General features: G+C 41.0%; 1 protein-coding gene and 1 pseudogene across 1 annotated transcript in view; one reads left to right on the top strand and one right to left on the bottom strand.

The window, feature by feature from the left end:
• Positions 1–690: 690 nt before the first annotated feature.
• LOC119542575 lies at positions 691–21512 on the bottom strand (annotated as a pseudogene).
• A 1965-nt stretch (positions 21513–23477) lies between these two features.
• The window catches only part of WASHC4 (WASH complex subunit 4), a 143127-nt gene continuing 140962 nt past the window's right edge, over positions 23478–25642 (top strand). The window contains 1 exon segment of the mRNA XM_037847856.1: positions 23478–23619. Coding sequence (XP_037703784.1) covers positions 23559–23619 — 61 coding nt within the window. The 5' untranslated portion in view covers positions 23478–23558.

The following is a 25642-nucleotide window of genomic DNA, read 5'->3' as shown; positions in this document are numbered from 1 at the left end:
TTTATATAATTTTTAGTCTATTGTTTCTTCATTGATATCTGAAAGTTATCATTCTTGAATCCATTCATCTGAGAAGATTAATCTAATTATTACATTGAAAGATTACAAAGACTATGTTATTTCTGACCACAAAGACATTCTGCTTTGTTCTTTTTCCAACATAGAACAAACAGTATATAAAATTTAGCTGGGTTCAAATCCCAAATTGCAACTAAACTTTAAAGAAATTACCACTTGTTGAGTTTTAGTGTAATATCCAAAAAGAATATCCACAAAGTATCTGAAAAGTCTATTAAAATAGCTTCCATTTTCCAATTACATATCTGTGTAAAGCTAGATTTTCTGCATACACTTCATCTAAAAGAACACATAATGACATTGAATATAGAACCAGTAGAGAATTCAGGTATCTTCTATTAAACCAGATGTTAAAGTGTTCGCAAAAACGTAGAACAATTGCACTCTTCTCACTGATATATTTTTGTTTTGGGAAAAATTAATAATTTTTCAAAAAAGATGCTATTTTAAATGAATTAATAAATATTTTTAAACTTTTTTCAGTTTTAATTTCTAACAGTAAATATTGATAGTACCTATATAAAGTTCTTTGGGGTCCTCAAATAATTTTTTTTTCATTTAAAAAACATATTTTATTGTACATATTTCTTCTATACAATTTTTTTTGCATTATTAAAACTTTGTTATACAAATGCATGTTTGGTGAGTGAGCGGGAGACAGAAGGTGGAGTCAGCGCTGTACACAGCTCCTCGAGGCTTGCAGACTGGACACCACATAGCCAGTCCACCCAGGAGGACAGGCCGGCAGCATTCTGGGGCCTGTTGACACTTGGTTGGTGGGCAGGAACCAGTACAGGGTCCTGTCCAGGGCACGTGGAGCCCAGCACTCTGGAGGCTCCTGGTCTGAGGTCCCTGGGTGGCGGGGGCACAACTCGCATGGTTTAGGGACTTAACTGAAAACTCTGGCAGCACGAAGGCTGCAGGGTGCACGTCCGAGGTGTAATATTTCAGCTGTATCTGTTCCACTAGCTTCTGTGTCAGGTGCTAGGGTTTTTGCTGCACAGCCTGAAGCCAATCTGGCCACTGGGGTAGGAGGAGATGGTACAGGAGTAAGCCACCACGGGGTCGAGAGGGACTTGCACAACAGCCTCATCTCCAGGTGCAGCCACTGGTACTTGTCCTGCAACAGAGAATCCCATCCTCCTTGAGGGCAGTTTTCATGAGCACCGGTATTAGGATTCCTTGAAGTGGCTCTCAGCTGGGCCCAAGGGGTCCGAGGAGTGGGTGATAACACTGAAGGCACCCTGGTTCTGTTTCATGGTCAACTGCGAGCTGGAGTAGCCCACGGCCATGCCTGGCAGGAACTTCTTGGAGACCTGGAAGACATCTTTGTCAGCCTTGCGCTGGACTACCGACTCCACCCAGTGGTGCTTCACCACCTCCTGAAGAACGCCCCCTCCCAGTCCCGGATGATCACCATCTTCGCTGCACAGGCGCAGGTTGGCTATTATCTCCTGGTAGGAGAACTCGTCCTGTACTGGATGACACCGTCCTGCACTAGCATGTTGCCTTAAGTCTTACTGCGGAAGACAAGGGTATCTTGGTAGCGCGAGCACTGATGTTGCGGCAGCTGTCTCACATGCAGCGACAGGGCCTGGCCGGGCCACAGGCTGCGCGACTCGGGGAACTAGCAGTAGCAGATGGCAGTGGAGCTGGAGGCGGTGGAGCCCTTGGGGTGGGCTCCATGGCTGGCGGGCCGCTCGCGAGGCAGGGAATGCAGGCGGAGCTGAGCCTCAACACAAGGGGACCATTTCCACCTGCCCTGCCTCAACACAATTTTATCAACAAACCATATAATCCATCCAAAGTGTACAGTCAGTGGCTCTCAGTATAGTCACAGAGGTGTACTTGCACTGCCACAATCAATTTTAGAACATTTTCATAGCTCCAAAAAGTAAAACACCATGCCTTTTATATCTCCTTTTTTAAAAATCATTTTTAATTAAAATGTATTCACATACCATACAATCATCCAAAGTGTAAAACAACTGTTCACAGTATCATCACATAGTTGTTGCCTCTGGGTTTTAGGATTTGTCTGGCATAGGAACACTCTGGTGGATTTAAGTTTCTGAGAGATAAAACTTAGTGAATTTTTCCTAGAATCTCAGGTAGGGACCTAGGTATCTGGGGACTACTTTTGGTAAGGGCATGCCATACTGTGGCCATTTGGGATGTCTAGCTGAGTTTGTGCATAAGAGAAACCTCCAGGATAGTCTGTCGACTCTGTTAGGGACCTCTCAGTCACTGTGACCTCAGCTTGTTACCTTTCTTTTCTCCCTTTTGGTCAAGTATGCATTTTCAATCCTTTCCTGCCAGGGCCAGGCTCATACCTGGGAGTCATGTCCCTCATGGGGGGGAGGTTAATGAATTTATTTGCTGAGTTGGGCTTAGAGAGAGAAAGGTCACATCTGAGCAACAAAAGAGGTTCACTGGAGGAGCCTCTTAGGCATAATTATAGGAAGGCTCAGCCTCCCATTTAAAACCCTAAGTTTCACAAGAGCAAGCCTCAAGTCAAGGGCCTGATTTATTAAGTAGTGGGTCATAATTTCACTTAATATATATTCTATCCCAAGATAAAACAGTTTCTTACATTATCTTCACTTAGTTGTATAATCATCATCACACTCAACTTTAAACAATTATCATAACATAAAACATACCGGAGCTCTTCTCAGCTGCTAATTATTCATCCCTAGTATTAGCAAAATGTTGGTAAGATATTCTTATTAAATATAGTCTTTAATACGTAATGGACACTTTTTCCATATACCACTTTGTTGTTAACTCTCTGCGCCAGTGTCATACCTTGTAAGTATATCATGCAAACATTTATTTAGGATTGTGGTGCTACTCTGTGGGTTACATGCCTTTAAACAACCATTTACAAACATGTTTGCTTTCAGTGTGTCACTGATACTTAGAATCCCTTTAACAAACCAGAGTCACACTGACCATTCCCATACCATTGAGTTCACCCTTATTATCATATCTGTACATATTAGATTATCATTCCCCCTTCACTAGCTTCTGTCTATCTCTAGGTCCCCTATTTTCTACATTATAAGAAACTTATTTTACACTTTTCATGGAGTTCACATTATTTGTAACATACAATATCTCTCCTTTTGTGTCTGGCTTGTTTCCCTCAGCATTATGTCTTCAAGTTTCATCCATGTCATCACATGTTTTATGACCTCATTCCTTCTTACTGCTGCATAGTATTCCATCATATGTACATACCACATTCTGTTTATCCACTCATTTGTTGAAGGACACTTGTACTGCCTCCATCTCTTGGCTATTGTGAACAATGCTGCTATGCACATTGGTGTACAAGTATCTGTTTGTGTCACTGCTTTTAGATCTTATGATCCTTTTTATATCTGTGAGGTCAGTAGTATTGCTTCTTTTTTCATTTCTGATTTTAGTTATCTGTGTACACCCTCTTTTTTTTTTTTCATTGTCAGTCTAATTAAAGGCTTGTCAAAACTATCAGTCTTTTCAAAGAACCAACTTTTGGTTTTGTTGATTCTATCATCATTGTTATTTAAAAATTCTCTATCTCCACTCCAATCTTTGTTATTTCCCTCCCTCTGCTCACTTTGTGGTTAGTTTATTCTTTTCCTAATCCTCTGGTTTTGGGGTTAGGTCTCTGATTTCAGATCTTTTTTCTTTTTTAATTAAGCTTTAGAGCTATAAATTTCCTTCTCAGCACTGCCTTTACTGCATCCCATAAGTTTTGGTATATTGTGTTCTCATTTTCATTTGCCTCAAGATATTTCCTAATTTCTTCTATGACTTCTTATTTGACCCATTAATTGTTTATAAGTATGTTTATTTACTTCCACAAATTTGTGGATTTTCCATTTCTCCCCCTGTCATTGATTTCTGGCTTCATTCTATTGCAGTAAGAGAAGATACATTGTATGATTTCAATATTTTTTAATTTATTGAGAATTTTTTGTGACCTAATATGTAGTCTCTCCTGGAGAAGGATCCATGTGCACTAAAGACTAGTATGTATTCTCCTGCTGTTAGGTGAAGTGTTCTCTATGTGTGTGTTAGGTCTGGTTGGCTTAGAGTTTAATTCAAGCATTCTATTACCTTATTGATTTTCTGTCAAGCAGTTCTATCCATTATTGAAAGTAGTGTATTGAAGTCTCCTACTATCAAGGTAGAACTATGTATGTCTCCCTTCAAATCTGTCAATATCTGCTTTATATTTTGGGGAGCTCTGCTGTTCATTGTGTATGTATTTATAATTGTTACATCTTCTAGTCAAATTGACCCCTTATCAGTATGTAATGACCTGCTTTGTCTCTCAAAACAGTTTTTAACTTGAAGTATATTTTTCTTATATTAATATAGCTACCTCAGTTATCTCTTTCAGTTTCTACTTGCGTGATATATATATAGATATACAGTTACCATCCTTTCACTTTCAACCTACTTATGTCTTTGAATTTAAGGTGAGTGTCATGTAAACAGCATCTAATTGGGTCATGCTTTTTTATCCATTATGCCAATCTCTGCCTTTTGACTGGAGTTTCATCCATTTACATTTAATGTAACTACTGATAATGCAAGTCTTTCTTCTGAAATTTTGCTATTTTATCTTTGTGAGTCTTATATCTTTTTTAACCCTCAATTCTTCCATTAATGCTTAATTTCATATTTATTTGATTTTTTTGTATTGTATCATTTTGAGACCCTTCTCATTTCTTTCTGAATATATTTTTCATATATTTTCTTTTTCCTTACCAAGTGGTTACAATTTAACATTTTAAATCTATTTGATTTGATTCCAACTTTTCAATAGCATGGACATACACTGTTCCTACAGCTCTCTGTCCCCCCCCCTTTTTTTGTACTTTTTACAAATTACATCTGTGCATTACATGTCAAAAACCATAGGTTTATTATTTTATTATTATTTATGCATTTGCATTTTAGCACCTGTAAGAAGTAAGAAGCAGAGTCACATACCAAAAAATAAAATAAAATAGTACTGGCATTTATAATTACCCATATGGTTAACTTTACTGGAGGTCTTTATTTCTGTATGCTATCTATTGTCTATTGTCTAGTGTCCTTTCCTTTCAATCTGAAGAACTCCCTTCAGTATTACTTGTAGGGCAGGCATGAACTCCCTCAGCTTTTGTTTAATTAAAACAAAATTTTGAAAGAAAGCTTTGCCAGACATAAAATACTTGGTTGGCAATTTTTTCCAGCACTTTAAATATTCCAACCCACTGCCTTCTTGCCTCCATTGTTTCTGATGAGAAATCAGTACTTAATCTTATTGGGATCTCCTTGTACAAAACTCATTGTTTCTGTCTTGCAGCTTTCAGAACTCTCTCCTTGTCCTTGGCATTGGACAGTTGAATACTATGTGTCTTGTCATGGTTCTCTTTTACTTTATCCTATTTGGGATTTTTTGGGCTTCTTGAATGTGCGTATTCATGTCTTTTGTTAAAATGGGAAGTCTTCTGCCATTATTTCTTTGAATATTCCTTGTGCCCCTTCTCTCTTTCTTCTCCTTGTAGGTCTCCCATAATGTGTATATTGGGATGCTTCCCGGTATCCCACAGGTCTCTTAGGCTCTATTCACTCTGTATTATTCTTTTTTCTTTCTGCTCCTCAGCCTGAAACATTTCAATTATCTTGTCTTCAAAATCACTAATTCTTTCTTCTGCCACACCCCAACCTCTAGGGACATTTTCACTTCATTTTTGCATTCTTCAACTCTAGTATTTAGTTCATATCGAGAATCTCAAAGAGATTCCCACATTGTTCATTCATTGTTTTCCTTACATCCTTTAGTTCTTTCTCCATGTTTTCCTTTATCTCCTTTATCTTATTGAGGACCATTTGTAATGCAATTTTATTGACATATATTCACATAACATAGAATCATTCAAAGTGTACAATCAGTTGTTCACAGTATCATCATATGGTTGTACATTTATCACCACAATCAATCTTTGAACATTTTCATTACTCCAAAAAATAAAATAAAAATTAAAATATAAATGAATACTCCAAACATCCCATTCCCCTCCACCCATTGCTCATTTACTTTTTTTAAAATACAATTTTATTCAGATATATTCACATACCCTTTAGTTATCCACAGTGTGCAATCAATTATTCACAGCACCGTTATACATTTGTGCGTTCATCACTGGAATCAATTGTTGAATCTTTTCCTTATTCCAAAATAAAAATATAAGCAAAGAGAACACCTATATCTTTCCACCCCCTCCATCCCACCCCATTCTTCATCAATTTTTGTCCCCATTTTCCCACTCATCTGTTCATACACTGGATAAAGGGAGTGTGAGCCACAAGGTTTTCACAATCACACAGTCACACTGTGCAAGCTATATAGTTATGCAATCACCTTCAAGAATCAGGGTCACTGGGTTGCAGTTTGACAGCTTCAGTCATTCCAACACACTAAAAAGCAAAAAGTGATACCTACATAGCACATAAGAATACCCTCCAGAGTGACCTCTCAACTCCATTTGAAATCTCTCAGCCACTGGAACCTTATTTTGTTTCATCTCTCTTCGTCAATTTGGTCAAGAGGAGAGGATCATTTTTGTTTTTAAAAGTCTTTGTCCAATAAGACCAAAGTGTGGTCCTCTTCCTTGATGGTTTCCAGATTTTTATCTTGTTCCTTTGAATGGGTTACCATTTCCTATTTCTTAGTGTGCCTTGCAATCTTCTGTTGCAAATTGTACATTTTAATAGTTTCAAGTGTTAACTCTGGGATTTAGTCCCTGAGCTGTTTCTAGCTATTGATAGGTGTATCTAGCTAGTGCTAGGATAGAGATTTTCTTGAATTCCAGGAGCTAATCAAAACAAACAAACCAAAGCAAAAATCACCTTTCACTGTCTTTGAAAATTGGCTCTGCTTTGGCTGTGGGTCTCTGTTCTAGTTTGCTAATGCTGCCGGAATGCAAACACCAGAGATGGATTGGCTTTTATAAAAGGGGGGTTATTTGGTTACACAGTTACAGTCTTAAGGCCATAAAGTTTCCAAGGTAACACATCAGCAATTGGGTATTTCACTAGAGGATGGCCAATGGCATCCAGAAAACCTCTGTTACCTGGGAAGGCATGTGGCTGGTGTCTGCTCCAAAGTTCTCATTTCAAAATGGCTTTCTCCCAGAACATTCCTCTCTAGGCTGCAGTTCCTAAAAAATGTTACTCTTAGTTGCACTTGGGATATTTGTCCTCTCTCAGCTTCTCTGGAGCAAGAGTCTGCTTTCAATGGTCATCTTCAAACTGTCTCTCAGCCACAGCTCCTGTGCTTTCTAAGTGTCCCTCTTGGCTGTAGCTCCTCTTCAAAATGTCACTCTCAGCTGCACTGAGTCCGTTCTGTTTGTCAGCTCATTTATATGGCTCCAGTGATTTAATTTAGCTCATCCTGAATGGGTGGGATAACACCTCCATGGAAATTATCCAATCAGAGTCATCACCCACACTTGGATGGGGAGTATTTCCATGCGAACAACCTAATCCAAATGTTCCAACTTAATCCCCACTAATATGTCTGCCCCCACAAGATTGCATTAAAGAACATGGCTTTTTCTGGGGGACACAATATATACAAACCAGTATAGTCTCCTTCGGAGATAACCTTCCTATCAAGAAGATCAGCCCAAGCAGATGTGAAGTCCAGGGTCCTCTCTGTCTTATGCCTGGGTGGAGCTGTGGAGCCTTCCTTTCTTCCTTGGCTATGCTTGTTAGTTCTTTTAGGAATTCTCCTGTTCATAGGAGTTCCAGTAAATGCCTCCTCTACTTCCTTTGAAATAGACTTTAACTCCACTCCTGGGTGTTCTCTTGTGTGACATTAAGTGGATATTCTTTTGCCCCAGACCACTTAGACTTAATTGTTTCTCCTACTGCCCCAGTTGTCTGCAAGCCACTTCTCTGCCCCCAGGACAAACTACTGGAGGGCAAGCCCAAGACAAGTTCCTTTGCTGAATCCCTTAGGCTTCCACCTGATAGAGTGGGACTGACCTACATGTTCCCCTGTATGTGCACAGGGGTCACCACTCTGCTCCCTTTGGAACAGGGCCAGGGACCTACAATGGGAACTCAAGTTGGCTCTACCCCGAGTTGTAGAAAGTGTGAGCAAAGGGTCAGCAAGGGTACCAGGAACTTCTATGGCTTTTAAAGTTGCATTCTCTTAATTCAGCACTTCTCCAGTTAATGAAGCCCTTTAACGGTTTTCTGTAGTTTTCCGTAAGTATACTGCCTTTAAGATTCCTCTGCTGCCTTTCTTGAGGGGGTTGGAACAAAAGCCACCCTCTGAGCCAGGCTCCCAGTTATTTGAAGTAGCTGATCAGAAGCAGTGATCAGTGATCAGAACACACACACTCAGACCTCTAAAGTTTGGAGGATTAGGTTTTTATGCCCCATCCTGGCACTAGCACCCTGCACCAGGAGCCCGGGCTGCAGTCCCCAGTCCTGCCTGCCATGAAGTTGGTAGGTGGGGGATGGTAGCCATTGCAGGAAAGGTAAAACTCACTGGTATTTACCACAATTTACCAGCCTCTTCCTCCTGCTCCTCCCTGGATGTTGTACGGTGTTCCACTAGAACCTGGAGTCTCAAAATAGTTGATCAGACAGTTACTACCAGTTGAATAGCTGTTTCTTTGAGGGACTGATTCCTGGAGCTTCCTTCTCCACCACCTTCCTGCAATACTCCATCTGGTTTGCTCTTAACAAGTGACATAATCTCTAAGTTTAGTTTATAATCTCTAATGCCAGTCTTTAATCTACCTGAAAACATATTGATAATTGTAAAATGCAGAATAGATGCCCATTATAAAATATTGTTTTTCTTTATTAATAATATTTCCTCATGATAAAAACTGGTGGGAACTATAGTTGAACTCAGAGGCAAATTTATAGCCTTAATTACATATATTAGGAAAAAAAACCTGCATATCAATAAGCTAAATTACCATCTCAAGAAGTTAGAGAAAAAAAAATCTCAGAAAATTCACACCCCCCCCCCACCCAAAGTACAAGTAAGGCAATGTTCAATAAGAACTGAAATTAATAAAATAGAACAAAAAGCACATACAATGTGGGAGCTACGAAGATGTGCCTCTCTGATCTCCAACTGCAGGGAGCATGACTGTTGGATGGTTCCAGCTCCTGGGCTCTGAAATACACCATCGCCTACATACTGAGGCCATGCCTCCCAGGAGCTGTTCCCAGCCAATGAGTAGACAAGGCTGGGATACTAAGCAGGCCGTTCCTGGGAGATGCAGGACTCCTCAATTGGGATGATTACCACTGGTCTGCCAAGCATTCTTTGCATTTCATAGAAGTCTTATTTTCTTCCCTAAACTTTTTCTCTTTTTCTCTTCCCTCTCTCTTTCACAAAGGGTCACATTTTCATTGTAGCCTGATGACTCTCCCAGCCTCCCTGGGATCCATCCCCATTTTCTCTAATGGATGTTTCCCCCACTGAATCTCTTGCATGTCTAATATCATCCTGGCATCTGCTTCTCAGAGAACCTGTACTAATACATATAATTTAAAAGATTAACAAAACTAAAGGTTGTTTCTCTGAAAAGACTGATAAAGTTAATAACCTTTTTGGGAAATTAGTAAAGAAGAAACAGAGAAGGCAGAAATAACAAATATCAAGAAGGGAAAAGTGGACATCAGCATATATCATACAGATATTAAAAACATAATAAAAGACTTCCTTTTCCAGCTGTGACAGAGTCCTTTGTAGTAGACCAACACTCATATAAAGGACAACTAGTATAGATAGATAAAATTGTGAGCATACCAGTCTGAAGGCATAAGAAAGCTGACACAGCAGTCAAGATTTGATGTATCAAGGTCTCAGAGGAAAAAGCAGCTCATTGAATTAATCCCAACATTTTGCATTCTGCTTTCTTCTTTGGGGTAGACACCAAAGCTCGGTGTGGGAAGAGAAGCCGAGAAGCTAAGCAGTAAAATGCTAAGAGGCAGAAAAATCAAAAGAGTTTTCAGCAATCTCATAGGGTGGAGAGAATAACAATTGGAGTTTGGGCAGTCAACACTTAGGGTCCAAGATCTTGGAGATATGGGATTTTGGAGATATACAGAAGGGTACCCAATTCATGACACCTGTTTTTACTTTGAGGCATTTGCTGATTTTTAAGGTTTATGGGACTAGAGGCTATAAAACCAAGCAGAAAATGGCTGAAAAGCAAAGCAGGGTTTTCAGTGCTAAGATATTGGAGTTCAGTACCTGCCAAGAAGGATGAAGTGAAATAAACACACTAGGGTGTCATATGGGGCTTTTAGAAGACATCCTAGGAGAGTGCAGACTAGCGGTAGAGCAACTGTAAGACTGCAGCCTAACCTGACATGAGATCAGCCCTGACTGGAATAAGATCTACCTTACTCTTGTTGACTGCTAGAGAATAGGCTCAATTCTTTGTGGAGAAAAATAACACCATTCAGAACCTCTGTAATTGTTGATTCATGCTACTGCATGCAATCAAAAGTGACTAGGAAATTAAGAAAATGACCAAAAAATAAAAAATGCCATATGAGAAGCAGTGGGCCACAATAACCACTCCCACTTTCATATACCACCAGTAAGCTCTGTGCAATAATTCAGTAATACACCGATCTTTTGTGTCTATCTGGCCCCTCCAGACTGTGTGTCAAACTTAAGGACAATTGCTCAGTAAGCAATTTTTGAGCACCTGCCATATGCCAGGCACTGTGGTAGATGTTGGGTATAGAGAGATGAATAAGGCAGATGCATTCCCTTCCCTCATGTTCCTTATAGTCCAGCAGGGACTATGGAGATTAAGGAAAGTATAATCAGTGCAATAAAAGGTGTAACACACACTGCTACTGAGAAAAGAAATAAAACAAATTAGTGTTACTATGGCTAAGAGATTTAAAATGGAGTTGGGAGACCCTTCAGGAGGTTACTCTTATGAGCATCTCAGCCAGATATCACAAAGGGCTGAAGTATACATAACAACAAGCAAAAAGTTTCCTCAAAAGCCTAAGGAAATCTGGACACCACAAAAAAAACTGCAAGATAAAGAAATTGGTAAACTATCTAAGGGCATTTGGAAACACTCCTAATATCCAAAAAAACACAAACAACTTGGGTGATCTTCTTCTTTTTTTAAAAAAAAACTTGCTTGGAAGCTCCAAAAGGGACACAATTTGGGTTGCTACCTGAATCTGTACTCCCCAAAGTGCAATTCATTTTCTTAATTTCCTAGTCACTTTTGATTGCATGCAGTAGCATGAATCAACAATTGCAGAGGTTCTTGATGGTGTTATTTTTGTCCACAAAGGATTGAGCCTATTCTCTAGCAGTCAACAAGAGTAAGGTAGATCTTGTTCCAATCAGGGCTGATCTCATGTCAGGTTAGGCTGCAGTCTTACAGTTGCTCTACCTCTAGTCTGCACTCTCTTAGGGTGTCTTCTAAAGGTCCCATATGACACCCTAGTGCTTTTGTTGCCTTGCAGCTCAGTTTGCTATTTCCTGGTCAGCACTACTGAAACTAAAAGGAGGAGGACCTGATTCAGGAACCGTGAGTGTGCTGGTCAACTTGCATCCCAGTATACAGAACCATTCTTGTCACAGACTAGGTAGGGAATACATGTTTAGTGAATAGTTGAGTAAATAAATCAATGAGTGACTGAAAAGAAGCTAAAGGAATACAGAGAAAGGGGTGATGTGCGATTTCACAAAGGACTTTTAACTGTCCCCTTCCCTGGCCCCAGAAAGCTGAGTTTCTGAAGAGAAGATGTTTACCAGGAGATGAGGAGGAAATGCTTCAGAGGCACTGGAAGTAGCAAGTGCAAAGTCATGAAGGAGAGCAAGAGCAGGGCAAGGTCAGGAAATACTTCCTTCATAATAGTGAGGTTATGATTTTCAAACTTTTATTTAAAAGTAAAATGCATTCTTTAAAGGAAGTCTTAAGAATGTGCCCAATATAATTAAAAGAAAATAGTAGGGTGGGGTACTTTCTGCATGAAGGAGAGCACTTAATCCCCAGCAGTGGCCTTTAAGGTACCTCCAGGAAGAGACTTCTTAGAACTCATTTTGTAAGCCACTAGGCTAAAAGGGAGTATTCACTGGATTAGGGAGAGTAAGCAAAGATAGAAAAGTGGTGTGGGGTCTCATTGGGCCTGTACACCATGGTAAGTAGGTGATGGAAAATACTGAATAAGTTTTTTTCTTCCATTCATTGTTGAATATTGGAAAATATGGGTATGTATAAAGAACAAAAACAGCAAATCACCAGTAATCCCACAACCCCAAAGTAACTACTCAATATTTTGTTCTTTCCCCCCACTGAAGCATAGTTAAGCAGTAGAGTGAGCTGATTACCTCATATTTTAGAAAAATACTTTCGTTAGCAATACGGAAGATGGAAGTGACACTGAAGGTTATTTAGGGGGAAATTGCCATAGGCCTCAGCAGGTAATCCCACTGAAGGTGAAAAGGAAAAAGGGACAGATTGAAAGACATTTTAAAAATAAGATCAACTGAAACTTGTGACTGATTGGAAGACAAAAGGAGAGGGAAAAATAGAGGGCATCTCCACAGTATCTATCCTAGGCTTTTGGGTGAGAAATGAAGCTATTTACCTGGATTACATAGAGTATGCAAAACAGGTTTTAGAATGGAAGATTGAGTTCACTTTGAGACTACTTGAATTTGATGAGATGCCTGTCTGAAGTTCCTGTTAGGTGTTTAATTGACTATAGACAAATCATGAGGGATGTACGTAAAGACCAATTTGAATCTCAAAATTTGGTGATAGACAATTGTTTTCTCAGACTCCTGGACTTCTCCAAACCAAATTTCTGCCAAGAGAGTTTCTTGTTAAAATCATCACTGTTCTAGTTTGCTAATGCTGCCAGAATGCAAAACACCAAAAATGGATCAGCTTTTATAAAAGAGGGTTTATTTGGTCACACAGTTACAGTTTTAAGGCCATAAAGTGTTCAAGATAACACATCAGCAATCGGGTGCCTTCACTGGAGGATGGCCAATGGTGTCCAGAAAACCTCTGTTAGCTGGGAAGGCATGTGGCTGGAGTCTGCTCCAAAGTTCTGGTTTCAAAACGGCTTTCTCCCAGGACGTTCCTCTCTAAGCTGCAGTTCCTCAAAAATGTCACTCTTAGTTGCACTTGGGGTATTTGTCCTCTCTTAGCTTCTCCAGGGCAAGAGTCTGCTTTCAATGGTCATCTTCAAACTGTTTCTCATCTGCAGCTCCTGTGCTTTCTTCAAAGTGTCCCTCTTGGCTGTAGCTCCTCTTCCAAATGTCACTCTCAGTTGCACTGAGTTCCTTCTGTTTGTCAGCTCATTTATATGGCCCCAGTGATTTAATTTAGGCCCACCCTGAATGGGTGGGGTAACACCTCCATGGAAATTATCCAATCAGAGTCATCACCAACAGTTGGGTGGGGCACATCTCCAGGGAAACACTCAAAGAATTACAATCTAATCAACGCCGATAATTCTGCCCACACAAGATTACATCAAAGACAATGCAGTTTTGGGGGACATAATACTTTCAAACTGGCACAATCATCTTCAAGCTGAGCATCTTTTCAAGTTTCCCCCAAAGTTTAGTTTCTTTTTTAATAGTCTTTGCTTTCATTAGAGTAAATAATTCATTTTATAATTTCCTTAGAGAAAATGTAAAAAGCACAGAACAAATATTAACTATTATTTTAGTTTTAGAAGCTCTTTATTCCAGGAGCTCTAAATAATGGCACCTAACATAAGAGGCACCTAAATAATGAAATTTTTCTAAAGAGAATTTTGAAATTATGATCCTTTAAAAAAAAATCTTATTGTAATAATTAAATAAGTATTTGCTCCAGTACCTGGCAAATACTAACAGTGTGATCTTCTTAGCTGCAAATGACCCTTAGCATTGGTGTCATACTTTCCTTACTGTTGATGAAAGTATATTAAAATATTACTAACTATAGTCTACAGTCTGCAATAGGTGCATTTTCCCCAATATACCACTCTATTATTCATTCCTTGTAATAGTGATGCACATTTGTTCTAGTTCCTGAGAGAACATTTAAAAATTTGTACTGTTAATCACACTCATTGTCAACCACATAATTCACTGTGTTATACATTCCCATGCTTTAACCTCCAACTTTCCTTCTGGTGACATACATGACTCTAAACTTCCCTTTTACACTACATTCACATGCCATTCAACACTGTTAATTATTCTCACAATAACGTGCTACTGTTTTTCTCGCAATGACTAGGTTAAGTTCAACCTAGTTAAACATTCTGCACATATTAAGCAACCACTCCCCATTCTTTAGCCCCATTCTATATCCTGTAACCTATATTCTGTATTTTATGTCTATGAGTTTACATTTTATATATAGTTCATATCAGTGAGATCATAAAATATTTGTTCTTTTGTGTCTGACATTTCTTAACATTGAATATTGATCTAACCAAAATTATTGCATAACTATATTTGGAAGAGGGAGGCATAGCAGGGATAGGTTTGGTGGGGGACAGGGGAAAAGATAGCTCAGTCCACAACTTCCATAGTGGGAAGATAACAAATAATATCCAAAGCCAAAAATTCAAGAAGTAGTATATTCATGCTGTTTAGAGACATGGATGTCAATACGAAAATAATTGACTAAAAGAGATAGAAGTGGTAGCCTTTGGGGAAGAGATAATGGGGAGGAGGTAGGTGAGGGTTAGTTATTTTTCTATAACAAACCCTGTACAACTATATGAATCTAAACCATGGGTCGGTAAATCTTTTCTCTAAAGGGCTAGATAGTAAATATCTTAGACTCTGCAGGCCATAGGTTTCTTTTGCAACTACTCAACTATGCTGTTGTAGTGTAAGAGCAGCCATAGACAATACATAAACAAATGGATGTGGCTAGGTTTCATTAAGACATCATTTACAGACACTGAAATTTGAAATTCATATAATTTTCATGTAGCACAAAATATTCTTCTTTTTATTTTTTCAACCATTTAAAAATATAAAAACCATTCTTGGCTTGCAAGTCATATGTTTCAATCCAGCTTAGCCCCAAGACCAAAGAACACACCTGGCATGGAGTTACCCATGAGTTTAATTATGGGCTTACAAAACAGGAGATAATTTTTCCTAATGGCAGTAGGTCGGGTGAGTGAAGTCAGCATTCCACCATTCCACAGAGAGAGAAAGGAGTGCTGGTGGGGGGCTTATAAAGGTTTGTGATGTTGGAGTTTCTCACCAGATTTGGTTACAACACAGTTTCATGAGATTTGGTTACTAATAGTGATTGGGGGAGGGAAGTTTTAATGCTTCCACCCTGGGGGGAGGAGGGGCCTGCTGCCTGGCCATGTAGGCAGCTGTGTGTATCTCACTAATGGAGGAGGGGGTCCTGAGCCCTGGGGCCTTACAAGCTACCCTCATGCAGCAGACTACATTGACCATAGCAGGGACATTGCAGGATAAGAGAAAACAGAATATTAGGGGTCCCCCCCCATGCAGAAATAACAATCTCACAAAGAGATGCTACTGACAATTGATAAAATCTGTGCTTATTTTCTGATGTGTTGAATTCTGCCAGGCCAGCAGTGTGTTCCACACAGTCCAATTTGCAGAGATTACATTCCAAGAAAAGCTGGCAGCATCTAAAGGTGGCAAACCCAACATCAGGTTCAGTTATGGGCATGAGTTACAGCTGAGGCCCCTAGGGTGTCTTGGATGAAAAGAAAGATGCTTATGGGGAACAATAAGGGATAATTCCTGCTGATATACAAGCTAAGTTTCCATTAATGGACAGAAGAGTTCCTGGGGAAGGGGTGCTATGAGGGAGTTTTAGATATCACACTTTATCCCCCTGCAATTGCAGAGAGTCTTCTTGAGTTAAATCTACAGTTAACTTAGGCATAATACGTGTTCACAAAGTCATATATACAGTATCATGAGGCACGGCTGCATTGGCCATGACCATGGCCAATTGACCTTATTTTCCTCAATTTCTAATGTTTGTGGCACAGGCAAGAGCAAATTATTTTCATTACCCCTTTGTGGTTGTAATGTTGCTGGTCCTTTTACCTGAATTTGCAGCCTTTGCATGGGTCCCACAGTCACCAATTCAACAGGAGTGTGAAGGGCTGCTCGAGGTCATGATTTGAAGCTGGTGAGGGCTGAATATAACTGACAGGTCCACTGCTGCAGGGATTATCACCTTCTAGCTCTTTTAAAATCCCATTCATACTTTCAATTAACCCCACAGCTGTTGGATTGTATGGCAAATGAAATGTCCATAAGACGTCATGTTCAGTAGCCCAGACTTGGGTTAATTGTCCAGTAAAGGAGGTCCCTCTATCACTGTCCACATGTGTGGGGACCCCAGAGAAAGCACTTAATTTCTCTAGGCTATGTATTGTAGCGCTCTGGTTGGCTTTTCCTACTGGCAAGGCCACAAACAGCCCAGTAGCCATTTTGCACCCTCAGATAAGGGAAGGGGGCCAATGTAGTCTGCTTTCCATCTGGTGATTGGGATCTGCTCATGGCCGATGTGACCAAGTTGGTGAGGAAGCATTCTTGGTTGTCACAGTAAGCAGGAGGGGTAGGATCCCACAAAATCTTTCAGCTGTCAGCTTCCACAGAGTCTGGTTTCCTTGGAGTCCTGTTTTCCTATGCAGCCATTCAGTAGTCTTTTGCAATGTTGGCTGCAGGCTATGAGCTATTGCTAAAGCATCTGCTTCAATATTGCCAGAGAAAGAGTCAGTGCAAATCATTAGCGCATCTCCTGGTTGGTGAACAATGACTGTCGATACAGCCTTTAATTCAGCCATTGACTGCTTTGCATAGTCCCAGTTTTCCAACATATGTTGCCCATCATGGCTACTGCCGTCCAGGTGTTGGGCTGCCCATGTGCTGATCCATCAGTATACCAGGCAAAATTTGGTATACTGCCACATCCATCAACTTTAGGCACAGAAACAGACACCTCAGGAGGATCAGCAGGGAGGGGCAATCATTGTTCTTCCACATAGGAAACTGGTCCTAGAATATCATGAATTTCTGCACTCCAGGAATGGTTGTTAAAGACACTGCACTGCAGCAGATAGGCTTTCCATTTTATTAGAGTGCTCAGCTGAGCACTCCATGAATGCAGTTTATCTGCTGTTTGTTTTTTTTTTTTATCCACCCCTGTATGGGGATGGCAATGTGCAGTGACACAGAGCATTTTTTGGTTAGTCCTTCAATTTGTAGCAGAGCATTATAGGCAGCACACAGTTATTTTTCTAAGGGATTGTACCACAGTTTGGCTGTTTTCCAGAGCTGAGACCAAAAGCCAATGAGAACTTGCTTTGACTGTTGCCTTTGCCACAAAAAGTCCCAACCAAAGGCGATATTGGTACAGACCACATCTAATTTGCAAAGTACATCTGGGCCCACCCCCCGTAAAGCCTGAGCCTGTGCTATAGCCCATTTGGCCTTTCAAAAACAGCCTGGTGTGGAACATCCCATTCCCATGTTTTTCCTTTCCTAACTAGGACATACAAAGGTTTTAGATTCTGCACTAAATGTGGTATAAATGGTCTCCAAAAACCCAATAAACCAAGGAGACCCATGATCTTGTAGGAGTATGTGTAGTGGGGTAATTTTGCACTTTATCAACTGCAGAGGGTATAGTATTAGCAGTGATTTCCAATTCTGCAAGAGAGTTACCTTTCAACATAACATCATCAATATAATGAAAGAGAGTGACCTCTGTTTGAGGTTTCCACATTTTAAAATCTTGGCCTACTAGACCGTGGCAAATAGCATGATCATGAAGAAATCCTTTTGGTAGCATGGTAAATGTCCATTGTTGTCTTTCCCACATGAGGGCTTACACAGGCTGGCTGGAGGGGTATAAGGAGATACTAAAAAAATTAGCAAGGTCTAACACAAAAGGAAACTGGACTAATTGCATGGTTATGTCTTGTAACAAAGTAATTGTGCCAGTTTGAATGTATTGTGTCCCCCAAACGCCATTATCTTCGATGCTGTCTTGTGGAGCAGACGTTTTGGTGCTGATCAGATTTGCTTGGAATATGCCCCACCCATCTGTGGGTGATGACTCTGATGTGATATTCCCATGGAGGCATGGCCCCACCCATTCAGGGTGGGCCTTGATCAGTGGAGCCATATAAATGAGCTGACTCAAAGAGAAGGAACTCAGTGCAGCTGTGAGTGACGTTTTGAAGAGGAGCAAGCTTGCTAGAGAGGAACATCCTGGGAGAAAGTCATTTTGAAACCAGAACTTTGGAGCAGACACCAGCCATGTGCCTTCCCAGCTAACAGAGGTTTTCTGGATGCCATCGGCCATCCTCCAGTGAAGGTACCTGATTGCTGATGTGTTACCTTGGACACTTTATGGCCTTAAGACTATAACTGTGTAGCCAAATAAACCCCCTTTTTATAAAAGCCAATCCGTCTCTGGTGTTTTGCGTTCTGCAGCATTAGCAAACTAGAACAGTAATTATATTTGTTACAGCTGCAAACAAAGGAGGAGTTACATTGTTAAGCTCTCTATAATCAATAGTCATTCACTAGGTTCCATCAGTTCTTCTTACTGGCCAGACTGGACTATTAAATGGGCTGTGGGTGGGGATTTTAATGCCCACTCTAATTCCTTGATGGTAGCAGTAATTTCTTGATGTTCCCGTGGTAACTTATTTTGATGCACTGCTACTGTGCATCTGGGGGAGGGTACTTTTACCGCTTAGTATGCCCTCTTTCTACAGTTTTGACCACTCAGCACCAGAGACAGAATTTACCTACAGTGGTTTGCACAGTGATATCCTGCAAAATATCAATTCCTAATATATATTATGGAATAGGAGATACATAAATTGTGTACTTTTGAGGTGGTAGCTGGCCAGTCTGCATTAATAATTGTTGTTGTGTTGCTTTAGTACTTTGGTCCCTGTACCCAGTGATGGCTCATGTAGGCTCTCTGGGCCATGGCTGTTTTCTGTATATTGGGGTGCATTTTGCTCCAGTATTCACTAGTGCTGAAACTTTATGTTCATTACTAGGGGACCAGAAAATAGTTAACTAAATATGTGACCTACAATCCTCAGTGTCCCCATATATAGCTTTTATTTGGGGATCTTGACCCATCCCTTGTGTGAGGGGAAAAGGGGCTTGCCATGCCTCCTTGGCAGGGAGAGTGCGGGGGATCTTTATACCGTAAGGGCTGAGTTTTTCGATAAGAGATCATTTCTCTCTTGTGTGATCTAGTTCTAAATTTGTGTGATCTAGTTCTGCCCCTTTGGTAATTTACTCCATCAACTTACTAGCACAGGGTTTGGTTTTGTGCCAGTTTGAATGTATTATGTCCCCCCAAACACCTTTGATGTAATCTTGTGTGGGCAGACCTATCACTGTTAATTAGATCATAATTCTTTGAGTGTTTCCATGGAGATGTGCCCCATCCAACTGTGGGTGATGACTCTGATTAGATGTTTCCATGGAGGCGTGGCCCCACCCATTCAGGGTGGGCCTTGATCAGTGGAGCCATATAAATGGGCTGACAAACAGAAGGAACTCAGTGCAGCTGAGAGTGACCCTTTGAAGAGGAGCTACAGCCAAGAGGGACACTTTGAAGAAAGCAAAGGAGCTGCAGATGAGAGACAGTTTGAAGATGACCATTGAAAGCAGACTCTTGCCTTGGAGAAGCTAAGAGAGGACAAATACCCCAAGTGCAACTAAGAGTGACATTTTTGAGGAACTGCAGCTTAGAGAGGAACGTCCTGGGAGAAAGCCGTTTTGAAACCAGAACTTTGGAGCAGACTCCAGCCACGTGCCTTCCCAGCTAACAGAGGTTTTCTGGACGCCATTGGCCATCCTCCAGTGAAGGCACCCGATTGCTGATGTGCTACCTTGTACATTTTATGGCCTTAAGGCTGTAACTGTGTAACCAAATAAACCCCATTTTATAAAAGCCAATCTGTCTCTGGTGTTTTGTATTCCGGCAGCATTAGCAAACTAGAACAGTTGTCTATCAGTATCTTCTATTTCAGTGCCAGTGGCTATTAGGTCAGCCCACATCTGTCAGTGCGACACATGGTTTAGACCATTATGTCTTTTTGGGGCATGGACTGTAGCCCTGACTCCAGCCCCTTTTTGCTCTAAGCATTCGGATTCTCCTAGATCTGTGACTACTTGGGCAAAGCTGAAGATGGGCTGCCCCACCAATGTGCTAAGAAGGGGCACCCATGTCCTGTACCATTGATTTGGAGCACTTTGTAAGACTGAATTTTTATGTCCCTGGTGGAAGTTCTGTTATCTGGTCCCACAAAGTTAGCAGCATAAACTGCACATTTCATTCCTAGCCTCCATAGTATATTTTTTAATTCATCAAGCGTGCTCCGATGGGGGGTGACTGGGGCATGCCCCCACATTGGGCCAAGTTTCTTTACACTGAGACACTAATCAATTTAATAGTGAGCTGGACTCAGATCAGGTGACTAAGGAATATATATGTTGGCAGAGGGAAGGGTGAAAGGTAATAGGGGCTAATTTGCTTATTTTATGTCCTGAAAGCAGAATTTCCTGTGTGCCAGTGTCTCACAGGCACAAGAGACAATTTGGTAAAATTTCTTTAGTTTTTTTTGTCTGTATTGATTCCCAATTTCCTGAAATTCAGTGACAGTATAATACCGCATTGTAACCAGCACCTTTTGATCAGGAGGTGCTGCTAGGTGCTAGGGCAGTGGCAGCTGCAGCACCATCCCTCCCCCCCCTCCCCCGCCTGGGGATCAGGGTGTTTTATTTGTTCTGTTTAGATCTTTTGTTGGACCAGAGGATGAACATGCTTACTCTCCTCCATTTCAGGTTCCCAGTCAGATGGGGGCTCATCCTCATCTGAAGAAAAATCATTGGGGTCCCACATTTTGGGATCCCAGTCAGGGGAAGTCACAATACACCTGACTTGCCCTTTGGGCAGCTTGTGCCCTCTTACTCTAGCATACTGGCATGCTAGTGTCTCTAAACTTTTATCAACATGGCGCAGCCTCTCTCTCATTTAATGCATCCTGCAAATCTGCTTGGACTATCTGCATGTCTGTTTCTAATTTAAGTTCCCCTTCTAGGCAGCAAACCTCACTCTGATTGCCAGAGCCCCTTCTGTCACTGAGCACACAGCTCCTAATAGAGGCCATGCAACAGCCACGGCGGCCTGATGGCTCTCCCTTTCCTTATGAAATCCTAACCTTGCTGCAGCCTGTTGCAGGAGAACCAGCAATCCAGCCAGGGAGTTCTGGGCATTGCCATACTCCCTCCATGGCCACCTCTCATCCAGGACGGCAGCCCCCTCTCCCCCTAGATGTTTCAGGACATTCCAGTATTCCCTCTGGTCTGTCTCCATTCCCAGGACCCATCATGCCCATCACACCATTACAGCCAATGGTTCCTTGGTCTCCTGGCTGGCAAGCCAAATGTTCCACCCCAGATTAGCCCCAAGACCAAAGAACATGCCTGGCACAGAGTTACCCATGAGTTTAATTAGGGATTTGCAAAACAGGAGATGATCTTTCTTAATGGCTGCGAGTGGGGAGAGTGAAGTCAGGGATCCCTCCTTCTAGAGAGAGAGAGAGGGAGAGGACTGCCCGGTGAGGATGGGGAGGGGGTGCTTATAAAAGTCTGTGACAAGAGTTTCTCTAGTGATTTGGTTACAACATGGTCTCATGAGATTTGGTTACTAACAGTGATTAGGGGAGGGAAGTTTTAATGCTTCCCCCTCAGGGGAAGGTGCCTGTTGCCTGGTCATATTGGTGACTGTATGTATCTCAGTAATGGAGGAGGGGGGGGCTCCTGGGCCTTGGATTTGTACTATGGGCAGTAGTTTACTGACCCTTGCTCCAGAAACTGTGATTTTAATTATTATGTGACACTGCCTCTAGATACTAATCTATTAGCTTTAATAGATTAGTGTATTCACAGATTAAAGTTGCTCCTGACCAGAAGCTTCAATTTATCATAATGAGCTGTTGGGAGATTGATTTGCTGTGGTTAATGCTAATGTGAAGAATATAGCAATATCACTCAGATCACTCAGAAAGTAAAGGAAAAAAGTTCGCCAGTCATTAGGCACTGAAATTCCTGTTGTTTTTCAAGCCATTTTCTAATACTACAAACACAATGAAGGCAGGGATCTATCTTTCATGGCTAACCATGAGTGAACACATCTAATACGGCACCTGGTACCCAGTGGGAGCTCAATAAATACTTGACCCACTGCAGATGCCAGTGCTTCAGAGGAATATTCTTCAAGAGACCTTTTTTACCTGTACTAGGTTAGCTATTGTTTGAACTTTTTAAGATTAAACAAGTAAAACCTTGATATATTCTCATTGTTAAAAAGATTCAAAAAACACATAAGTAGACCCAACAAACTTGAGAATACCCCTTTTTACTCATCACATACAGTCCTTTTCCAGAGGTGGCCACTGCTCTGTATAGTGTAATTTGAGTTCTCTTTCTATGCATTTATATACACATATGCACATACACATGTACATATAATTTAAAAATGTAACTGGAATCACAATATACATATTGCTCTGCAACTGCCTTCTGTTGGTTTTCCAGACTGTTACAAATTTATTTCATTTCTATTAACAGCTGTCTAGTATTTCATAGAATGGATGTATTGCAATTTGAAAGGTTATTCCCTACTACTGTACATTTAGGTCGTTTCCTATTAGATGCTATTAAAATCCAGGATGAAAACACAAAATAAAACAACACAAAGCAAAACAAAACAAAACAAACAAGCTGCAAGGAATATTCCTGTGCAGGTATCTGTTCGCATTTAGATAACTGGGTAGCACAGATTTCTATTCGTGGAAGCCAGTTCGAAGGTAGGAGTATTTAAAAACGCACTTAAACAGAGCTTCTTTCCTCCCACTTTTAAAAAGAGGAGGTGGAGAGCCGCTTATGCAAGGTAAGCAGAGTAGAAGACAACGCGATAGAATGAATATTCGTAAAGTAAATCCTCTCTCCCAGCGGTCTTCTCTCGAAAAACAAACCGCACAGGACATCCAGGAGGAGAGTGACTGAAATTCCGTTGGTGGCGACAGGGAGCGAGCTGGAATCAAGGTCTTGTTGGAGCAAGCGCCTGGACAGTGTCGTCTAAAAGGACCACACCTTCCTCGTCAGCTCCCTTCGCTTCAATTTTGCAGTTTTTTACGATATAAACATAGAGCAATTCCCCCAGGTATTAAACACCGCCGCGGAGGACTCGCTTTCCCAGCGGCCCCCGCGGTCCACAGGGCGCCCAGCCTGGCCAGCCCTCGCGAGCTGGGGCGGGGTCAGGGCTGGGGCCGGAAGTCACGTGCTATGACAGCGGCCGGGGTGAGGCCGCTGTAGCCACCTGGGCTGTTTGGGGCTGTTTGTGGGAGGCGCCGGGGTGATGGCGGTGGAGACTCTGTCGCCCGACTGGGAGTTCGACCGCGTTGACGACGGCTCACAGAGTAAGGGAGCGTCAGGGCAAAAGCTGCGGGTGGATGCTTCCCTGGCCAGCGTCATACCAGGCAGTGCTGTTGCAGGAGGGCTTTGCGTCGCCGGCTCTGGGCAGCCTTCCTGTTCCGGACACTTTCTACCCCTTGGGGTGTGAGAGAGACGCGTAGTCAAGCCTTACTTTCGGGTTTAGGGTCCCAGCAATGGCGGGTCAGTCTGGCCCTGTCAGAGCTCGGCGTTCGGGGCGGTGATGCTCCTGGGGATCCGGACGTTATCCTGGGGGAGCGACGTCCACTTACCGCAGCCCCAGGGCACCAGAGGGGCGCGCCCTGGGAGGCCTGGCAGCCCTGGGGAGCTGAGGCTGGGCTTGTCTGGCTTCTCGTGTTTGTTTTTTTTTTTTCTTTCTTTCTTTTTTCTTTTTTTTTTGTGCCAGATCTCATAAGTGTTCAGTTCTTGAAGAAGCTGATGTCTGGGTTCCTGTTTCGGTTTCCTGTTTTTCATATTTTCCTCCCAAACCAACTTTTGGAAGTTTGGTGTTTTTTTCTTCCACATTCTTATAACCGTAGAAGGTAGCGAAAAAGAACTCTTGGCACAATAAAAACACATGAATGGTCAATTTATTCCCTTCCATGCCTTTTATTTTTAAGTGATAGTTTTCAGTGGTGTCCTGTAGTTTCCGTTGCAACTAGAAGATTTCACAATTTACAACTCATCTGCTTCAAATTTTGCTTCATAAAATCAGATAGTCTGATTTTAACTGAAAAGCACCCCTTCCCCCCAAAAAACCGAGCAGATTCAGTTTCAGCAAAATTTAGAGGATAAATTATTACTTTAGTGAAATTTGAGATTAATGCAAGTTGGCAATCTGTTTTTAATCTCTGGTGGTGTTAATCTGTATAAGTGATATGAGATATTGGGACTTACTGCTTGTGAATTTTTTTCACACATAGTTTTCTCTAAAGGTAGAATAATTTTTGAAAATTCCCAGTTGAATTTTGCTTGATTTTACAAAGAAAGACCAATGTCTATAGAAATTAGAGATAGATTTTATTAGCCTCTCAAAGAAGGATGAGCTACATCCAGGATGGTTTGTACTTTTTCACAAAACATTCCATAGGGGATAGCTATTATTCAGCAGGAAAACAACAACAACAACAACAAAAAACCCCAATCTTGGTGATAATGACAAAATCTTTTTATCTTTTGTACAGAAAATTCTGCATTTACTGTTATAAAGTGAACTGTACCTTTTCATATATGACGTTTTAATGGACAAAGTCTTCTATTTAAGTATTTTCAAAAAGTTGGAATGATAACAATGTTATCGGGTATGAAAATGGTTCATTTATAGTAGAATGATTTTCTTTTACTTAACAGACATTCTCTATATACCAGGCACTTGCTAGGTATTAAGGAGATAAATATGTAAATGGGTTTTTGGAATTTTACTCTTCAGGAATCACTATATAGTTCTTATTTCAAAATTTTTGATTTTGACTTTTACCAGTGTTACAACTATTCATTATCTTGAGCAAGGATCGTCACCATGTTTTTATAGGTTCTCTGTTGCCTGCTACTTTGTGACTCTTTAGCCGAAAAAAGTTATATATTGGCTGTGTTTTTTTAACCATTGTCTTTGTAAGTGCTCCTTTGCTGATAACATGCGGCTTTGACTGGTTATTTCCCATGTAAATGAGAATAAGACATCCACTTGGGATTCTGAGAACCTCATGCAGTTTTCATATTTAAGCTGTAGGAAAGAGAAGCCTTCTCAGTCTCTCTGGGTCTGGTTTTCATTAATTTTTGGAGTATGAATCACATGTAGACCAGTTATCTTTCAAAACTGACTGTGAGATAAGAACTTTAATGAACTAAATTGACCCACTTAATATTCAGAGCATCATTTGCAATATAAGCGAGAAGGGGGAGCTAGGTCTTTATACATTAATATAGCAGGAGTTAGAACACATTGTCTTGTGTTAAGAGTTGCTTTGCATTGCTAATTTAAGGAGAAAAATTCTACCTGTTTAGAAGACA

Source organism: Choloepus didactylus, chromosome 8, assembly GCF_015220235.1.
Source record: "Choloepus didactylus isolate mChoDid1 chromosome 8, mChoDid1.pri, whole genome shotgun sequence".
NCBI lineage: Eukaryota > Metazoa > Chordata > Mammalia > Pilosa > Megalonychidae > Choloepus > Choloepus didactylus.
This window is presented reverse-complemented; position numbering and strand designations above follow the sequence as displayed.